The sequence below is a fragment of the Coenobita brevimanus genome, chromosome 55, assembly GCF_032717465.1.
Source record: "Coenobita brevimanus isolate Jiangsu-jjx chromosome 55, ASM3271746v2, whole genome shotgun sequence".
In the NCBI taxonomy this organism is placed as follows: domain Eukaryota; kingdom Metazoa; phylum Arthropoda; class Malacostraca; order Decapoda; family Coenobitidae; genus Coenobita; species Coenobita brevimanus.
Window position 1 is genome coordinate 33,073,552 of NC_137008.1, and position 19,444 is coordinate 33,092,995.

General features: G+C 42.7%; 1 protein-coding gene across 4 annotated transcripts in view; it reads right to left on the bottom strand.

Annotated features, from left to right (window-relative positions):
• Positions 1-19,444, bottom strand: part of LOC145401209 (alpha-ketoglutarate-dependent taurine dioxygenase-like) — a 276,565-nt gene that overhangs the window by 203,302 nt on the left and 53,819 nt on the right. Inside the window, exon 2 of one of the 4 annotated variants that reach the window (XM_080273514.1) lies at positions 11,297-11,510. The exons of the other annotated variants lie outside the window; for them this stretch is intronic. Coding sequence (XP_080129640.1) covers positions 11,297-11,510 — 214 coding nt within the window. The remainder of the gene's footprint in view (positions 1-11,296; positions 11,511-19,444) is intronic. 4 annotated transcript variants of the gene reach the window in all.

Sequence of the window (19,444 nt, forward strand, 5' to 3'; positions counted from 1 at the left end):
TATTCATACACGCTAGAGTGAAACTTTCACTTTCATTACTCCTAGCATATATACTCATATTCTTATAATACTACTCATTTACATTTCTATTTACGTTCTCTATTTTATTTACATTATTTACATTTCTATTTTATTTACGCTGTGTTATGCACTGTCACTTGAAGTAACTTATGAAACTATTTTCCACTGTTCACTAATATTTACATTCATTGCTTTCACTTGCTGTTTACACATTATTTACACATTATTTACAATTCCACTTGCACTGTTTTACTCAACAGAAAGATCGTAGTCACTCTCTTTCAATTGTCAGCCCTTTACCTCTTTCCACACGAGGTTTAGTAGGGGGTAAAAGTTACAGTGCCCTTTGCATGGGGCTAAAAGCGGCGGAAGTTAGCAGGCGCAAACAGACGTACCTTCACCTTGGAAGATGACAGTGAACTGATAGGGGTGGGCCGGGGTGGCCTACCTAGGGAAATGCATTACTGCCAACGTCAGCCTCTCGACAGCTGCTAATATATGGTTATGGAATGATTGGCAGGAAATCTAGACAATACATTATAAATTAGGTAGTTCCAGGTGAATGTAAATATCACTTAGGCTTCTCCCTTCCCCTCCTTATATATATTTTTAGTACGAGAATAGATTATACGGCATATTTCAAGGGGAAATAAACAGTGAAAATTAGCGATCGAGTGCACGTGAGGTGTTGTCAGGTGATAATTAGCCAATTCCAGGTGTATGGCACTCTCACTTACCTTATTTCTTTCTTGTATATATTATTTGGTATAAGAATAGGGCATAGGGCTTATTTCAATGGATGAAATCAGTGGAAAATTCCAGGGAAGATTTACTTAGCGTAGCACGGCCGGGCAGGCGAGAGGAGAGGGTAATGGAGGGAAGGAAGGGAGGAGAGTCAAGAACGGGGAGAAATGGCTAAATTGTCAACAATGATTGGGAGTACAGATGAGATTAGGAGTGCTGACTAGTGTTGGACATTGGCAGTACTGATAGATGATACAAACTACTACTTGAACACCCAGGCGAATTCAAAATAACACAGAATCGCAAAAGTGACGCCCCGCGGTGTGATCCCTTGCTCCCAAGCATCACGAAAGTGACGCCCCGAGGTTAAGGGGTTAAAGGATGTGTGTGGTGTGCAAGGAGTAACTAGGATGAGAAACAGTACTTGGTGAAGGATATGGTTTAGCTCCCTGTTCACAGAAAACATCATCTGTAGTATGGCCAACATCAAAACCTGGAGACTCCTTAAGATGAAGCATGGCATTTTTTGATGTGATCCGTGGCCTATGTAAGTCTGCCGATAAAGAGAAGTTAATATGTCCATAGATGATGTAGTCATGTAGTGATTGGATGAGGATGAAGTGGTGGAATGGGTGTATGTGCATAAGCCTGAGGGTGGGAGGAGGCATGGCAGGCCAAGCAGAGGGATAATTACTGTAGATGTAGCACGTGTCCATGTGTGAGGGCAAGGAATGAAGACTCATGAAGTCGGAGAAGTTTTATCTTCCTCCTCCTCCTCATATTCATCAGTGTTCTCCTAACCCTTATTTCCATTTAAAGATGGAGTGAAATATTATCCAGAAACAGGAGAAAGTACCAAAGCAAGAGAACAACCGACTGTACATCCAGTGAAGCAGGCCACATAATTATTCAAGCCTTTGAAATCCTGACTCAATCTCACAGATACAACCTTTTGCACATGATACTTATTTACAACATCCAGTGAAGCAGGCCACATAATTATTCAAGCCTTTGAAATCCTGACTCAATCTCACAGATACAACCTTTTGCACATGATACTTATTTACATTCTCTTTACAGATCCATTTCACATATACCTGTCAGACGATTACCGCATCAACCATCAAGTTAAAAAGGGGGGTACCAAATCCCTTTCATGTGCCTCTCAATATAATGTACAGCATGCTCGCACGGTGCATGAGTGGATGGGCAGTCCACAACCTACAGCACTGTGATTTCGTGTACTGTGAACACACAGTCTTATGGTGAAAATGACATATAGGCGGGAACCCTCAAACCTCGATATTTTTTAACCTTACAGATATAATAAAGGGAAAATTCTTAAGACATACAATACAGATACAGCTGCAATAACAAAAATATGGTCAGTCACCTTAAAAATGGTAGACGACAGGCCTGATGGACTTAAATAGCAGAGGTTCCGAGGCACGGCAACACACTTAGAGTGTCCCCACTGCACCATGCCTGTTTAACGGTTGCCAGTGTTGTATTATTCCCGGCTCTGACGAAGAAATTTACAGCCTGTCGAATGTTATGTTTCTTCCAGGATGCAGCAACAGTCATTATGGTGGGGGTTGCAGATATGCTAGGTGATGCAGGTAAGTCAGGTGCAGCTGTGGAGGTGGAGGGAGAGGCGGCTGGGGAGTCAGGTGGGACAGTGGAGAAGGAGGGGACGGGGGCAGGTGGGTCAAGGGAGGTGGCAAGAGGAGGATCCTCCATCTCCTTCTCGCTACTGCTTACATTTTCGGCAACTTGCTTCACCTCGTCTTGTTTGTCTGTTTCATTCCTTATCTTGTTATGGACATATCTGCAGTATAACAATATGGCATTCACGAAATAACCCTTATTCAAGTAAATCCAAATATTACTGAAGTCGTTATTGGCGATATCTTACTGTAGACTCCTCTTGAGCATCTTCCCCATGAGCCTCTAATGTCAGGATGGGTGCATTGTGCAGGAAGGGGGGGTTGTGTGGTCCGGGAAAATAGTGGTTTGGGGCCACTCCTTGACTCTGCCTCACATATTGTGGGCTAAATTCGCGCATTCAAAGTTTTATGGTCATGATTTTTGGTCACTCATGTACTAAGCAATTCACGCACTGTGATCATGTGTACTGCACGAGTGTACTATATATTCAACCAATATGAGTCCTTGTATTTTTTTTTTCATCATCAACTTCCACATCTTGATATCTCACATATCCATTTACCATACACCATCCATCTTCTTGGTCTACCACACTGATCTGCAAACTAATATACATTGGAGACCCTCAGATAGCGTTTTTTTCATTAGCGAATCCACGGATAGCGATAGGAAAGAAACTATCTCATAGCGACTAATGCTGCATGGTTAGCATAAATCTGCTAGGCATTTAACATGTAGCGAGCAGGTGGGCAGAGTTGCCAAGGTCAGACCCTGGTAACACTGACAGAGAGTGAAAGTCTATCCTCACTCAGTTCATTGACCCACTGTTTATCCACGCGCTGTGCATTCATTCAATTTATCGCAATCTCATCATTGTTAAAGTTTTTTATGACCTTCCATTTATTGTTTGGCTACTGAGTGTTCTATTATCATGGCTTCAACTTTGGGGGCTGGCACACGTGGTGGCGGTGGCCCAGGGAAAAAAAAACATGTTACAGGTAGTGTAAAAGTTACAAAAAAGGCCAGAGAATACATGTGTGGCATGCCAAAGAAACAATGCAGCAAGGAGGAAAAGAAAAAGATAATCCAGATGACTGAAGACGGTGCAAAGACATGTGAAATTGTTAAACTGTTGAATGTGCCTGAATCGACTGTAAGAAACTTAAGAAAGAAAAAGGATGAGATAAAGGCAGCAATAAAAACCACAACAAAGTATTTTATGGGTGGTGCAGATGGAGCTAGATGGGCCATGCACGACACTACCAAAAAAAAAAAAAGACTCCAAGTGGTGACTGAACATTATGTAATGAAGTGGTTAGCAAGGCGATTAACACGTTGACCGCTTATCGGGCCATCGATGTACCGAGCAGAAGTTTCCCCCTCAGCGTATTGGTACATCCTTGACCCGAATGTCCTTTTTCAAAAGCTTTTGAAAACGTGAGTATATAATCAATATTTATTTCCATTTGCATTTATTAAAGCTACAGATGTGCTGCAATGGTATTATTTAATACAAAAATATTTATACATAGGTAAGTTATTGATTAATAATCAGCTAAAAATTTATTTGTTTTTCGTTCATCATTTTTTATACAAAATCAGTTTTCACACAATATAGTTAGCTCAAATGCATTATAATCAATATCATAGAAAGGCAGGTATCAAATATAACACTTATGAATGCATTTCTTGTATAAAAAGTAAAAAATCAACACTCCGTTTTTAAAAAATTTAGATATTATTTCATAAAATAAAAGATAGTTCCAAGATGCACAAGAAGCCTGGTAACAATTTATAAACAAAGTAAATGAATTACATAATGTAACAGTAAGTAACTGTAAAGGAAAATACTGCTAAATTTTAAAAAAATCTAAAAATTTAAATCTTATGATAAATGAAGGTTATATAAAACATACGAAAATAATTAACTATTACACTATATGACTCGTAATTTGCAAAACTGAATATCCAAATATCTAATTTTTGCCCTGTACTATATAAATGAAGCTGCATGCTTTTCATTGAAACATGAAATACAAAGGTGGGGTTGTCCATCACACCCAACACAGAAGGTTGATACTCTCCTTGGAGAGAGAGAGAGAGAGAGAGAGAGAGAGAGAGAGAGAGAGATGTGCAGCTTATTGAAATAATAAGACATATTTTATAGGTACTAACAGATATATACATTAGAAAATACACATTTTTCTAAAGTAATGAAATGGTACATCAATGCACCAATTCGCAGAGCAACAAGATATCATCAGTAGGTCGCGTATTGGTACCCAGATGCACCGAGGCAACCTCGGTACATCGATGCACCAATACGTGAGGGGAGAAAAATATATTAGTGGTCGACGATTCGGTATACATATGTACCACGACTTTTACTGCTCTAACCAATGCACCACCCTCTAAGAGTGAATCATACCTCCTCTCCCTCCGAAAGTCCAACGGACACTGGCAGGAGAGTGAAGTGAAGTTGACGCTGGGAGGGAGAGAGTGCAGGGTTGCCAAACGCGGCGAACGTGTTAAGACAAGGAGCAAGTGTTGATGGATCAGAAATTTGTGCAAGGGCAATAGCAATGTACCAGGGGCTATGTGCAAAAAAAAATATCCAAAATCCTGCTCCTTTCAATGTCTCATGTGGGTGGCTACACAAGTTTAAAAAACACTGTGGGGTAAAGCTGGCTTTCTACCTGGGCAAGGTTGCATCTGCAGACACTACAGCTGCACAAGAATTTCCCCAAATTGCTAAGACTATTATGGAGGAAGGAGGGTACACCCCAGATCAAGTTTTTAATTGTGACGAGACTGGGGTGTACTGGAAGAAATCACCCAAGTCCACCTATGCCCACAAAAACCTTTGTCAGGCTGCTGGAACCAAAATGGCCAAAGATCGCTTCAGTGTCCTGTTTTGCTGCAAAGCTTCAGGGGACTTCAAAATGAAACCCGTTATTGTCTATAAATATGCCAAACCACATTCCTATTGCCAATGTGATATGAACAAACTCCCCAACTGTGTGTGGTACTCAAACAGCACTGGATCTATTAAGTGGTTAGACAAAATTTTTGTGCCCCAGACTTGCGAGTATTGCAAGAAAAAAAATATTAACTGGAAAATAGTTATTCCTGGATAATGCACCAGGGCACATTCACTTCATGGTAGACCGCCACCCTAGCATATAGGTTGTTTTTATGCCTCCCAGCACTACTGCCAAAATTCAACCTTTAGATCAAGAGTTAACTGCTAACACTAAACTCTTCTTCTATGGCAAGCTCCAAAGCAAACTGACGGAAAAGACTGATAACTTTCAAGAACTGAAGGAGATCCAAGAGGCTAATTCTAGCGACAGTGAACCTGATCAAGAGGCAAATCAAGAGGAAGAGGATCAAGAGGAAATGACTGTCAAGGCCATTTGGAAGTCTTTTAAGATAAAGCATGCAGTGGATTTATTCTGTGAAGCTTGGGGCCAGATCAATCAAGCCACCACTGCACACGCTTGGGCCCCCCTGCTTCCACATTTGAAACAGGTGGGCAAGGCAGCAAGGCAGGAGCTGCAGGTGATGGCACATGAGACTGCTGACGCCATCAGAACTGTGCCGGGACTCTCATGTGTGTCTGACAAAGAAATCGTGGACTTGGTAGGAGGTGAAGATCGAGAAGAAACTGCTGAGGAGATGCTGAACCAAGATGAGGAAGAGGAAGTGCAAGAAGATAAGGAAGAAGAAAAGAAACCAAATGAACCAATAGTGATGGATTTGTTTGAAATCCTGGCCATACTGTCTTCGTTCAAGACCAGGTAACCTCTCTCCATTTTAACTGTCGAGACCAAGCCCTAGTGTGTTTCCGAGATCTGACGAAAATCTTTACCGAGAACCTGAATGACAAAATAAATGCAAGGCACCAGACACTGATCACATGATTTTTAAGTCAGCAGCAAGAAAGGTTTGAGGCACAAAGACAAACCATTTTGAATGCCTCGTCAGATGAAAAGGACAATGTCGACATGCCCCCTGTTCAGCTCGAGGAAGACCTATATGATGGTTGGGAAAATGAGGAAACAGAGGCCCACTGCATCGAGGATGAAGTTTGTTTGCATGTGTTACAATGTGAGGGACGAGAGGAAGACTAGGGACAAGAGATGGAGAGTGAGCAGAGTCAGGGCCATGGTCGCTAGGCTGCTGCGGTACAGTAACCACCAAGCACAACAGTAATTTTAACAATTAATAGCAAAAGTGATTTAAAAGTTTATTTATCCTTTAGCATGTTAAGTGTAAATTTATTTTATTAGTGTTCACTGTAGGAATTTAGGGTTTAGTTGGAGTGCATGCAGTATTTATTTTTTTGCAGCTCTAGCAGGTTGCCACAGTACGATAACTACAACTGATAACTATATTTATCAGTAAGAAGCACCCAAAACAATTAAAAGTAAGTTTTTAATCTTCTTTGAATATGTAGTATACGTTTATCTTATTACTGAAGAAATATGACGTGATATTAATGGTTAATGGAAGAAATTATGGGTATAGCTGAAGGAGTCCAGGACCGTTTTAATTTTTTTAGGTTAGAAGTTTGCCCCTCAGATTGCTATTCCATAGATAGTGGCCATTTTGGCAGACTAATAAGGTCACTATCTAAGGGGCCCCACTGTACATCATTCTATACACTGTATCCATCCCCTTGATATGATCATCCCACTGAGGCTCATTCTCATCTAACCTATTCTCAACTGACTTGTATACTCCATATCTTTCACCATCATTCCTAAACAGTCCCATGTCCACTCATGCCAACTCAAAGTCTTACACCCATACAAAAATATGAGCACTAGCACACCTTCAAGCAATGGTCTTGCAGCCATAATATTCACACCAATTTCATAAGAAGACTCTCATACTACTGGTTATCTTCCTTTTCTGTACATTCCACTATTAATTTCCTTTGCACACATACCTCTCTTCTCTGTTAACGCACCAAAGTATTTAAGTACAGTAATACTTCGACATACGACACCTCTTGATGCAATATCCCGACTTAACGATGGGGGTAGAAATACTGTACACCCATACCCCACCTAACGATGGCCAAACCCCAGTTTAACGTTTTTTTTTTTCTTTTTTTTTTTTTAACTGATTTTGATGATATTTTAGACGAAAATTGTGTGCTTTGGTAGATTTATAAAATGTTCTTAGACTAAGATTAATGTGTTTTAGTCACAGGTGGGTGAACATTGTAATTTTGGGGCACAGTTTACTAAACTTGATTTTTTCCAGACTTATGTTTGATGCTTTTCAGATTTTATTTGTTGGTTTTAGTGAGTTATTTACAGGTGTTAGGCTTAGGTTGGCTTCTTTTACAGCTGTTAGGCCATTTAGACTTGCTTTAAACTTATTTTTGGGCTCATTTGGGTGGGTTTTGGACTTGGTTGGGGGCAAAACCCAAGGCTGAAAAATGCATCCCAGTACTTTACATGTTAAATCTACCCTGATATACGATATGGATGGGGTTATGAGAGATACAAGGTAGGGCAGTGGATGTTGGAGTGACCCTAGGGATAGAGGGCAGTGTTTGGAAACTACCTGTATTGTTGTTTGCAGATGATACTGTGTTGTTAAGTGAAGACGAAGGGGAGCTGCAAGGATTCGTGGATGAGTTGGGGAGAATGCGTAGGAAACGGAATATAAAGGTGAATGCAGGGAAAAGTAAAGTTATTGTCTTCTAGAGAAATGAAGTCAGTGAATGTACAGTGAGGTTGGATGAGGAGGTAAATGTGAGTACATTTAAGTACTTGGGTAGTGTGATGAGTAAGGATGGAAGTTTAGAGGGTGAAGTGCTTGAAAGGGTGCAACAGGGAAGAAAGGTTGCTCATTCCTTGAAAGCAGTAATAAGAAACAGGAAAGTGAGCATGGAAGTGAAAAAGCTACTATCTATCTGTCTATCTATCTATCTATTGCCAGACGCCTTAATCTCGTAAGGGGTGGTCACAAACAAATCGCCTCCATGTCGCTCTGCCCCTGCCATTTCACTGCCCTGCTCCCAGCCACACACCCCTCTCTCATATATATACCTTTCCATTCCATCCCTCCATCTCATCCTTGGCCTTCCCCTCCCTCTCCCCCCCTCCACCTTACTCGCATACATTCTCCTCCTCAGTCTCTCACTCTCCATCCTCTGCACATGGCCAAACCATCTTAATGTGTTTCTCCTGATGTTTCCTATGACATCCACACCCACACCACAACACTCCTTCATTTCCTCATTTGTCAGTCTGTCTCTCCATGTGACTCCACATGCTCCTCTCAAATAACTCATTTCCATTGCTCTCACTCTTGATTTCTGTCCCTCCAACAGGGTCTAAGTTGGTACCATAATTGGTATCATAATACTACATGACAGCATTGTGATACCAACTCTAACATATGGAAGTGAAGCTTGGACCTTGTTGGAGGGACAGAAGTCAAGAGTGAGACCAATGGAAATGAGTTATTTGCAAGGAGTATGTGGAGGCACATGGAGAGACAGACTGACAATTAAGGATGTGAAGGAGTGTTGTGGTGTGGATCTGGATGTAATAGGAAGCATTAGGAGTAACACATTGAGGTGGTTTGGCTATGAGGAGAGGATGGAGAGACTGACAAGGAGAGTGTATGTGAGTGAGGTGGAGGGGGGGAGAGGGAGGGGGAGGACAAGGATGAGATGGAGGGATGGAGTGGAGAAGTATATGAGAGAGGGAGGTGAGAGCTGGGAGCAAGGCAATGAAATGGCGGGGTACAGGGCAACATGGAGGCGATTTGTTTGTGGCCACCCCTTACAAGATTAAGGCATCTGGCAATAGATAGATAGACAGATACACGATACCCCACCTAACGATGGGTTTTTACCTAACCAACTGCATCATTAAACCGGGGTATACCTGTACAGTACTTAGAGAGAAGGCTGTTGCACCAGCCAGTCAGAATGGTACTCCTCAGGAGAATGGGAAAACTGATGACAGGGAGAGCTGGCGCACCCATTTTCCTAGCTTTCAGAACTGTCCCGACCATCCCCCTTTGCTGAACTTTTTTCCGAGTGTCACTGATGTGGAAAGTAGGCCAGCATACTCTCCCAAATACCTTTCTCTGACTGTCTTATGCACTACACTACACACAATTTACATACCACACACTGGATGCTACTATATCACAGGGGTTGGAGAGGCAAGGGCATGCAGCCAGAAAACTATGCCAACGCTACCTAGTGGCACACTTGAGAGGAGGGGTGGCATGGGCTCCATTGGTTCAGTTTTGGGGCTAGAACTGGATGGGACTCAGATCTGTGCCAGAGTACTGAGGTTCCCTGGCTGCAGCTTCTGCTCAACAGAGAGGGGCCTGAACCTGTGAGTAGCATCCCAGGAGGCTGCCCTATCACTGAGTGTAAAATGATGGGGCAATATTGCAGAACTTCTGCCTATCAGAATTCTTTCATTCCCCGAACTGCATCTCTCTGGAACTCGCTTCCCCAGAGTTGTTTTCCTCCAAATTTCAACCCACAACTGTTCAAGTCTAACTGTTACAGATATTTTATGAACAGAAGACACCAGTAATCTGGTGTATGGATTATTTTTTTTTACCCATTTGTTTTTCCTTCCTCCGTTCTGTTATTTATTAAAAAAAAAAAAAAAAAAAAAAAAAAAAAAAATTACAGTGCCAAAACTTGTTTGGAGAGTGTCCTTGGAACTGTGCAGGTAGGGTACCCCAAGGCCACTGCCACAGTTAGTGGGCTATGGGACCCTGTGTCGGCAGGGGAGCCTGTGGTCCTCCTCTTCCTTTAACTACTGACATGACTTCAAAACCACGTGCTGTAAAAAGCAAGCCTGAGCAGACCAAATCTCCCAAGAAGTTCAGGGTGGCATCTTGGAATGTCAGAAGCTTGAAGGGAAGAGAGGGTGAAAGTGGTGAAGACCCTGAGCAGGAGGTAAGTTAATGTCTGTTGCTTACAGAATATTAGGTAGAGGGGAGAGTCAGCAAGGATGAGTGTTGAGAAGGATGGTAGGTATGTTATTTTGGAAGGGCGGTGTGGACAGATATGATGACATGGGCATCCTTGGCGAAGTGAAGTGGGTGCAGAATATTATGAATGTGCTGAGAATGAATGAAAAGATTACAGCACTGAAAATGTTGTTCAGAAAACTCCTAGTCTCAGTACCATCCACATATGCTCCACTGGATGGCTTGGATGAGGAAGAAAAGGACCAATTCTGGGATGATTTCATGTGTGTTGTTGGTGGGATGGGGATGATCAGATTGTAGTTTTGGGTGGGGGTTGAAATGATCATGTGAATGCAGACGCTCAATGAAAAGAAGGGATGCACAAATATGCATATGGTACACAAGTGATGGAGAAGGGGAAAGGATATTGGAATCTGGGGAGGCAATGAAAATGACTGTGTGCAACATGCATTTTAGGAAGACAGTAGGCTGATTACATATATTACATATGAGTCTGGGAGATGACTGATTATTTCTTCATCAGGAGGGCTGATAGGATGTTAGTAATGAATAATATAATGTCAAGGGGAAAGAAGTGTGTGCAGCAAAACTATTTACTTATGTGCGACATGGTACACCCACCGCAAATTGACTTAGGACCTACACACACAGAACTGCTATATGTTTCCACCTCTACCAAGTGAATTTTGGGGGCAAGAAGTATCTGGCAACTCCTCTGGTGTTGGAAGGAGGCAGTGAAACACTTAGCAAGTCAGTGCTTGCCCAGAAGTGAGAGTGGGAGTATATGCTCCTGTTGCTCCAAGCTTGCACCTCCCTCTTTTATCGTATGCATTACTGTTTGCGCTGTTATTTTCCTAGAGTCAAGTTGTCATACCTGGAAAGTACTGCTCAAGGGATGAGAGGGTCCATATCATTGCATGGAGGCAGGATAATGTCCCTATCAACATGATCTGTGAATGTACTGGAAGCGCAAAGTTGACCATCATGAAGATTCTTGCTGCAGAGCACGGTCTGCCACCTGATGTCGTACCAGGGCACAAGCATGGCGTGGAAAGAAGAGGATGACTTCCAGAGGTACAGATACGCTTCTGAAGAGGGAAGGAATCAAGAATCATCGACTGACAGCAGCAGAATTGAAGAGAATGCATCCCCAGCTGTTACTAGACATCTCAATTCGAACTATCCAACACCGCTTGCAGAAGGAGCTGCGTTTGCCAAGCCACACCGCAGTCAAGAAACCACTTCTCACTGACCACAAGAAGAAGCGGAGCATTCAGTTTGCCAAGAAGTATGCACACTGGATATCAGATGAGTGGAGAAAAGCTATGTTTTCCAATGAAAGGACATCTCAAATGTTCCAGGTGCATTCTGCCAAGGTTTGTAGCCCTGCCTGCCATAGTCGATATGACCCTGCTTACATAGTGCCGACTGTTGAGCACCCACAACCAGTAATGGTATGGGGGTATTTCTCAGATGAAATGGGAAGGGGAGGCCTCTACTTTCTTCCCAAGAACTTGATGATGAATGGTGGCCAGTACATTCATGTTCTGAAAGATCATTTGTTAAACTTTTTTGCTATTCATGGAAGTGACTTTTTCATGCACAATTCAGCTCCATGTCACAAGTCAAGAAAGGTGACCAAATGGCTTTGGGATAATCGGATTGAGGTCCTCGACTGGCCTGACAACAGTCTGGATCTAAATCTGATAGAAAACTGCTAAGCAAAGATGAAGAAAATCATGGCAGAGTAGAAGACACCCAATCTAGACAACCTCAAGACTGAACTGACAAATGTTTGGTGCTAAGAAATGTCCTTTGATTACTTCTAGGGATCTAAGTGATTCCATGCCAAAATGCATCCAACTGGTCCTGAAAAACAAGGGAAACATGATTTCATATTAATGAATGGCATTTCATGAACAAACATTGTGATATACAGTACTACGATTTCTGTGTTTTATAATACCTTGTGGGGGGAGATCCTATGTCAACTCGTGGTAGCTGTATTAAAGGAGCACATAATGAAAAAAAGGACCTATGCACCCATGAGGAAAATATGGAAGTTAAAAACCAAGCAGTACAGGATGTCTTCTATAGTGAGATGAGACTGAACAGGGAGCTGTAGACAGAAGTGTAAATGGCAGTATATAGCGCTCATGAAAAATCTCTTGAGAGCTACTGATTCAGTATGTGGATGGACAAGCAGCCCACCAAGACATAAGGTAACATGGCAGTGGGATGAGGGTGTACAATCCATAGTTAAGATGAAAAAAAAAAAAAATCCAGGAATGGAAAAGGGGTAGGAATGGAAAAGGGGTAATAGGAATACTTGGCTGCCAAGCATAGGGCCAGAAAGGAGCTAAAAAGGGAAAAATTAGTCTTAAAGACTTTGATTGGACAGACTTAACACTATTCTGGGCCAGTCTTGCTTAAATTTTCTACCCCATTCCTGGGCTGGGAGTAAGTTTCCAACAAATTGAAGGTTTTTTGACTATGCTCACCAAACTGTCGTGCCATGTATATGAGCCATGAAAAATCGCTCCAACAAATGATGCACTTGCATGTCATCAGCCCGGAATCGGTTGGCCAACAAATGATGCATCGGTGCATCATCGGCCCAGAATAGTGTTAACAGTGCCAAAAGGAAGCATGTGATATTCAGAGTGGCACAACAGATGAAACTCAGACATCACAGGTAAGCAGTGCCTGAAGAATGATGAAGAAAAAAGTAGTGATGGACCAGGCGGCTATTAAAGAGGCTTGGAGACAGCATTATAACCAGCTGCTGAATGAGGAGTTTGAGTGGAACACAAAAGATTTGGAATCAGAGGATCTAGTGTTTGGTCTTTGGCCTCTGACCGATGCTGCTACTGTGAGCAGGGCAACTGGAAGGATGCAGTTTGGGAAGGTGGAAGGTGTGTTGGGTTTACTGATGAAATGCTGACAGCCTCAGGATATACAGGAGTGGGATTAGTTACTGATCTGATCAATTCAATTATATATAAGTGTGTTGATCCAGATGACTGGCTGAAGAGTCTTACAGTAAATTTGAAAAAGGGGAAGGGTGATGCCCTGGAAAGAGGATATTATACAGCCAAAAAACTTTTGGACCAAATCTGTCTGTCTATTTATTGCCAGATGCCTTAATTCCTTATACGGGGTGGCCACAAACAGATCGCCTCCACGTCACCCTGTCCCCTACCATTTCAATGTCCCCCTCCCAATTCATACCTCCCTCTCTCATATACCTCTCCACTCCATCCCTCCATCTCACCCTCAGCCATCCCTTCCCTCTGTCCCCCTCCACCTCACTCACATACACTCTCCTCATCAAAGTCTCACCCTCCATCCTCTCCACATGGCCAAACCACCTCAGTGTGTTTCTCCTAATGCTTCCTATCACATCCACATCCACACCACAATGCTCCATCACCTCCTCATTTGTTAGTTTGTCTCTCAAATAACTCATTTCCATATGGATGATGGAGAGACCTGGAAGGTATGATAAGGGAGAGAGAATACTGATGGCATGCAATTTGGGAAGGTGGAACTGTGTCTGGATTGACTGATGAAATGTTGACAGCCTCAGGATATTCAGGAGTGGGTTTAGTTACGGATCTGATCAATTCAATTATAGATGAGTGTGTTGATCCAGATGACTGGCTGAAGTCTGACTGTAAATGTGGATAAGGGGAAGGGTGATGCCCTGGAAAGAGGAAATAATCTATCTATATACCTAGGCTGCTTCCTCCAGAGAAAGGGCGGTAGCCGAGACAGGACGACACACTCCCAATTTACTCATCCACACACACAAAATATTTGTATTCTAGTCCCAAGGGGAGAAAGGACAGATCCTCACCACACCACACTGCAAGAGGGTCAACTGTGCAGTGCAATCAGCGACATCTACAGCAGGACCGATGGCAGAACTGATTTACCCCTACTACATCATAATGGACCCATCCCCTTCCTTGCACCTGACCTGATCAGCTGATCAGACCAAATGCAGGAGAATATCTCCTCAGGGAAGCATCACCATTTATTCATTCACAACTTCTCTCCAGTCATCCCTGTCATGCGCAGCCACTCTTCCTTGCTCAACAGACATCCCTCTCGCATCCAACGCTCTTTTCACACTGTCCATCCATCCTATACGTGGTCTTCCTCTCAGCCTTACACCTTTCACATCAGATTCAATGATCTTTTTCACCAATTGCTCTTCATTCATTCTCTCCATATGCCCAAACCATCACAACACTCTCTACTCAACATGATCAGCCATCTCCTGTATAACTCCTGTTCTTCGCACTTCATCATTTCTCCGTCAACCATACGCGTCACTCCACACATCCTCAGACACCTCATCTCCATTACATTCAAACTTTTCCTCTCTTTTGCATCCATAGTCCATGTTTCAGACCCATGTAACGCAGACAGTACCACTACACCCTCACATAACCTTCTCTTTACATCCATTCTAAGCAAACGACATTTAAACATTTTTTTCATTCCTCCCAGCACTTTTCCTACTTTATTCATTCTAAACTTCACATCTACATTTATTCTTCCATCCACAGCACCATGTGACCCTAAATACTTAAAACACTCTACCTCTTCATGCACCCCACTATTCAAAACTACATTCATCCTCCTACCATCTACCAACCATGAACACTTCATCACTTTACTCTTATTCTCATTTACTCTCAATTTCCTCCTTTCACAAACTCTTCCAAACTCCTCTACCAACTGTCTCAATCTCTCCTCCAAATCAGCCACCAGTGCAGTACCATCCGCAAATAGAAGCTGATTCAGATTCCACTGTCATCAGCATTCACCAGACTCAAACTTCCACCTAACATTCTCACATTCACCTCCCTTAAAACACCATCCACATAAATATTAAACAACCAAGACGACATCACACATCCCTACCGCAGCCCCACTCTCACGGGAAACCAATCACTCACAGCATTTCCATACATGGGCTACTACTTACATAAAAACTTTTCACTCCTTTTAACAACCTACCATCAAGTCTATACAACCTCAAAACAATCCACGAAGTTTCCCTATCAATGCTATCATATGCTTTCTCTAAATCCATGAACACCCAAAACACATCCTTACCTTTTGCCAAATATTTTTCACACACCTGTCTCACAGCAAACACCTGATCCTCACATCCCCTCCCTCTCCTAAAGCCTCACTGCTCATCACCAATCACTCCCTCTGTACCCTCTCTAACACTCTTAATCAACACTACCATACACCTTACCTACAACACTCAACAGACTTTTACCCATAAAACTAGTACATTCATATGTATCACCCTTACTTTTATACAACAGAACCAGACACACACTTGCCCAGTCAATCGTCACCATACCACTCACAATACTAACCAGTCAGCAATGGATGCTCCACCACCTTTCAGACATTCCATAGAACACCCATCAATACCTGCAACCTTCCTTGCGTTCATCTTTATTGCCTCCTGCACTTCCTCCATTGTGATCAAAGAATCATTCAACTCTCCAAACTCATTTATTCCTTGCATCCCTCCATGTGCCACAATCTCAGTCACACTTTCCTCCTCTACAATTAACAATCTTTCAAAATACTCTGCTCATCTCTTCCTTGCTGCTCCAAATTAACATCCTTCCATCCTCTGCTTTAACTTGTTCTTCTTTCCCAGACACTTCTCTTCACCTCCTCCAAAACATTTCCCTATTCTGTTGAAAATATTCAGTCAACCACCTACACCACCTCTCATCTGCTGCCACTTTAGCATCACTCACAGCCCTTCTTACCCTAATCCTCTTTTTCTTATAACTCTCATATGAGACTTGATCCTGCCACTGCAGCCACACCTCATATGCACACCTCTTCTCAGCTACAGCCAATCATACTTCCCACACCACTATTTACTTCCCTTTTCTTACACCATCACCCACCTGTCTCACACCACACACCTCTTCCGCATACCCCACCACAGCACTCTTAAACAACTGCCATTCCTCCTCCACACTGCCATATTCCTGATCTTTCACTGCATTCCACTCATCTTTCAACTTCTGAAACTCTATCATTTTCTCTCTTTTACTCACTCACTTTCATAACCTTGCTGCCACACCTAACTCTCCTAGCTCTCACCCACCTCATACCTACTCTCAACTTTCCCTCCACCAGGTAGTGGTCGGACATACCTCCACCCTCCCCTCTCAAACTCTCACATCCAACAATCTTCCTCTTACATTCCTGGACACAACCACACAGTCCATCAATGCTCTACCAATAACCCTTCCACCCTCCTGTCTCACCCATGTATACTTATACATAGATTACTTCTCAAACAAGGTATTCCCAATCACCATCTCTTGCTCAACACACATCCCTATCACTCTTTACCTATCAACATTTCCTCCAGGCACACCGTGCATACCAAATACACCTTCAACTGCTACCTTTCCTACTCTAGCATTCAGATCTCCCATCATTACCACATTCACATTTGTTCCAAAACTCTGCAGACACTCATCAACATCAATCCAGAAAGACTCCCCCTCTTCTTCATCCCTTTCATTACCAGGCCCATATGCACTCAAATATCCACAACTCAAGTCTAAATTTTGCTTTCACCCACATCAGTCTCCATGAGACCTCCTTGCATTCAATCACACACTGCTGCACTTCCAGGCTTACTAACAAGGCCACTCCTTCTCTTTCTCTTCCTCTATCAACACATGACATCCTTCCAAACTTAGATTCACCTTTCCCTTTCATCTTAGTTTCACTCAAAGCTAACACATCAACTTCCTTCTCACAAACATTCTCCCAACCCCCTCCCTTTTAGCCTCAATCGTATTATATCCACACACATTCATAGACCCAATCTTCAGGGTACGGAGATAACTCAATTCCCCTTCCCTTTCTATGTCTTCTCTCACAGTAGGAACAAAAAAAACAGAGGAGGGGGTCCCTAGTCCCCTCACCCTACCCCTTTTAGTCGCCATTTACGACAGGCAGGGAGTATGGTGGCAGAATTCTTCCTAACATAACAGCGTGGCAGTCTTACCCTATAGTGTGGCCAGATTGGGGGGGGGGGGGATTATACAGCCACAAAACTTTTGGACCAGATATTGATGGTAATGGAGAAACCTGGAAGGTATGATAAGGGAAAGAGTGAATACTGATGGCTTGCAGTTTGGGTTTATGCCAGGCAAAGGTTCCACTGATTAAAAAATCATTGTCCAGCAGTTTCAGAGAAAATGTATAGGGAAGAAAAGGGCGTTGTATTGTGTACAGTATTTGCTGATATGGAGAAGGCCTCTGACCAAGTTTCAAGGAAGGTGGTAATGTGGACAATGAGAAAGCTCGGGATCAAGCTGTGGCTAGTTTAAGTGGTTATGACAATGTACTAGGGTGCTCACACCTAGGTGAGAGTGAATGGAGATTTGAGTGTTGAGTTTTCCATGAATGCTGGCGTGCATCAGGCCTCAGTCTTCAGCACCTCATCGTTTATCATGGTGCCTAAAGCTCTCACGCATGACTTCTGAAATCGAATACTACAGGAAATGTTGTATGCCGATCACTTCGTGTTGACTGAAGAATGAGGGGGAGGTGGAGGAAAGACTTAGGAAGTGGATATATGGAAAGGGGTACAAGGGTTTGAGAGTAAATGCAGAAAAAACAAATGTGATGATACCTAGGGCTGGTGGCAGTACTCTCACGGGAGAGAAGGTATGGCCTTGCGCAGTTTGCCACAAGGGTATGGGAGGTAACCCTATCTTGTGCAACGTTTGTGATAAGTGGGTGCATAAAAGATGTATTGGTATTAGAGGTAGGCTGATTTTGTGTGAGTGGAGTGTTAAGAGCATGTAGAGAATGGAAGGTGAGAAAGGACTGATCTTGCTAAACAGTCTCTTAAGTGTGTGGAGGAGTTTTGCTATTTGGGAGACATGTTATATGCTGGATGTGGGACTGGAGCTCTGTGGCTAGGGTAAGAAGTGGTTGGAAGAAATTCAGGAAGCTGTTGCCTCTCCTGGCAATGACAGGGCTCTCCCTTCATGGTAAGGGGTTGTTGTATGCAGCATGTGTTAATGAGGTACAGTAACAAGAGACCTGGGAAGAAAAGGAAGAGGATTTTCATAGGCTCAAGAGTACAGAAATGATAATGATTACCGTATTTCGCGGCATATAAGACGCACTTTTTTGTCTCAAAGTTACCTTAAAATATCCCCATGCGTCCTGCACGTTAGACTAAGGCAGGTTAGTTAGGCTTCACTGAGAAGAAACTCTTATAAAGATGATCATCTCAATGCATAGCAACCACAGGTGTTTTCTACAGTATGCAGACTTGATTTTATTTTTAAAAATAATATACACTAGTGTGTATATGCAGCAGATTTAAGAAACACGCGAGATCAGAAACACATAAAACTTTCGCGGGTTTGTTTACAGCTCAACTGGCTAACATCGTGAAGATATTTAGCGGTTTAGCAATTTAACAGTTTAGCATCCGCACTATTCCAGCAAGCTAACGTACATGATCACTGGTGAACCGTCTGCTAACCTTCTGAAAGGCAATCATGACCACTTTGCTTGCCATCCATTCACTAACTAGCAAAGCAATCATACTGGAGAGATGCTGGCTAGTGAAACTGCCAAGTCATCAAAACAGACTTTCGTCACGTATGGAAATACAGTAACCCTAATTAGGTCAGTTACTTTTGTGACATTTTGTGAGTGTATATATGCAGCAGATATTAAAACACGGAAGTTCAAAAACACAAAGCATCCACGGTTTGTTTTCAGCTCAACTGGCCAATACCGTCAAGGGGTTTAGCGGTTTAGCAACTTAGCAGTTTAGTGTCTAGCGTACACCCTACTCTAGCAAGCTAACGTGCTCACTGGTGAACTGTCTGCTAACCTTCTGAAAGGCAATCATGACCACTTTGCTTGCCATCCATTCACTAACTAGCAAAGCAATCATACTGGAGAGATGCTGGCTAGTGAAACT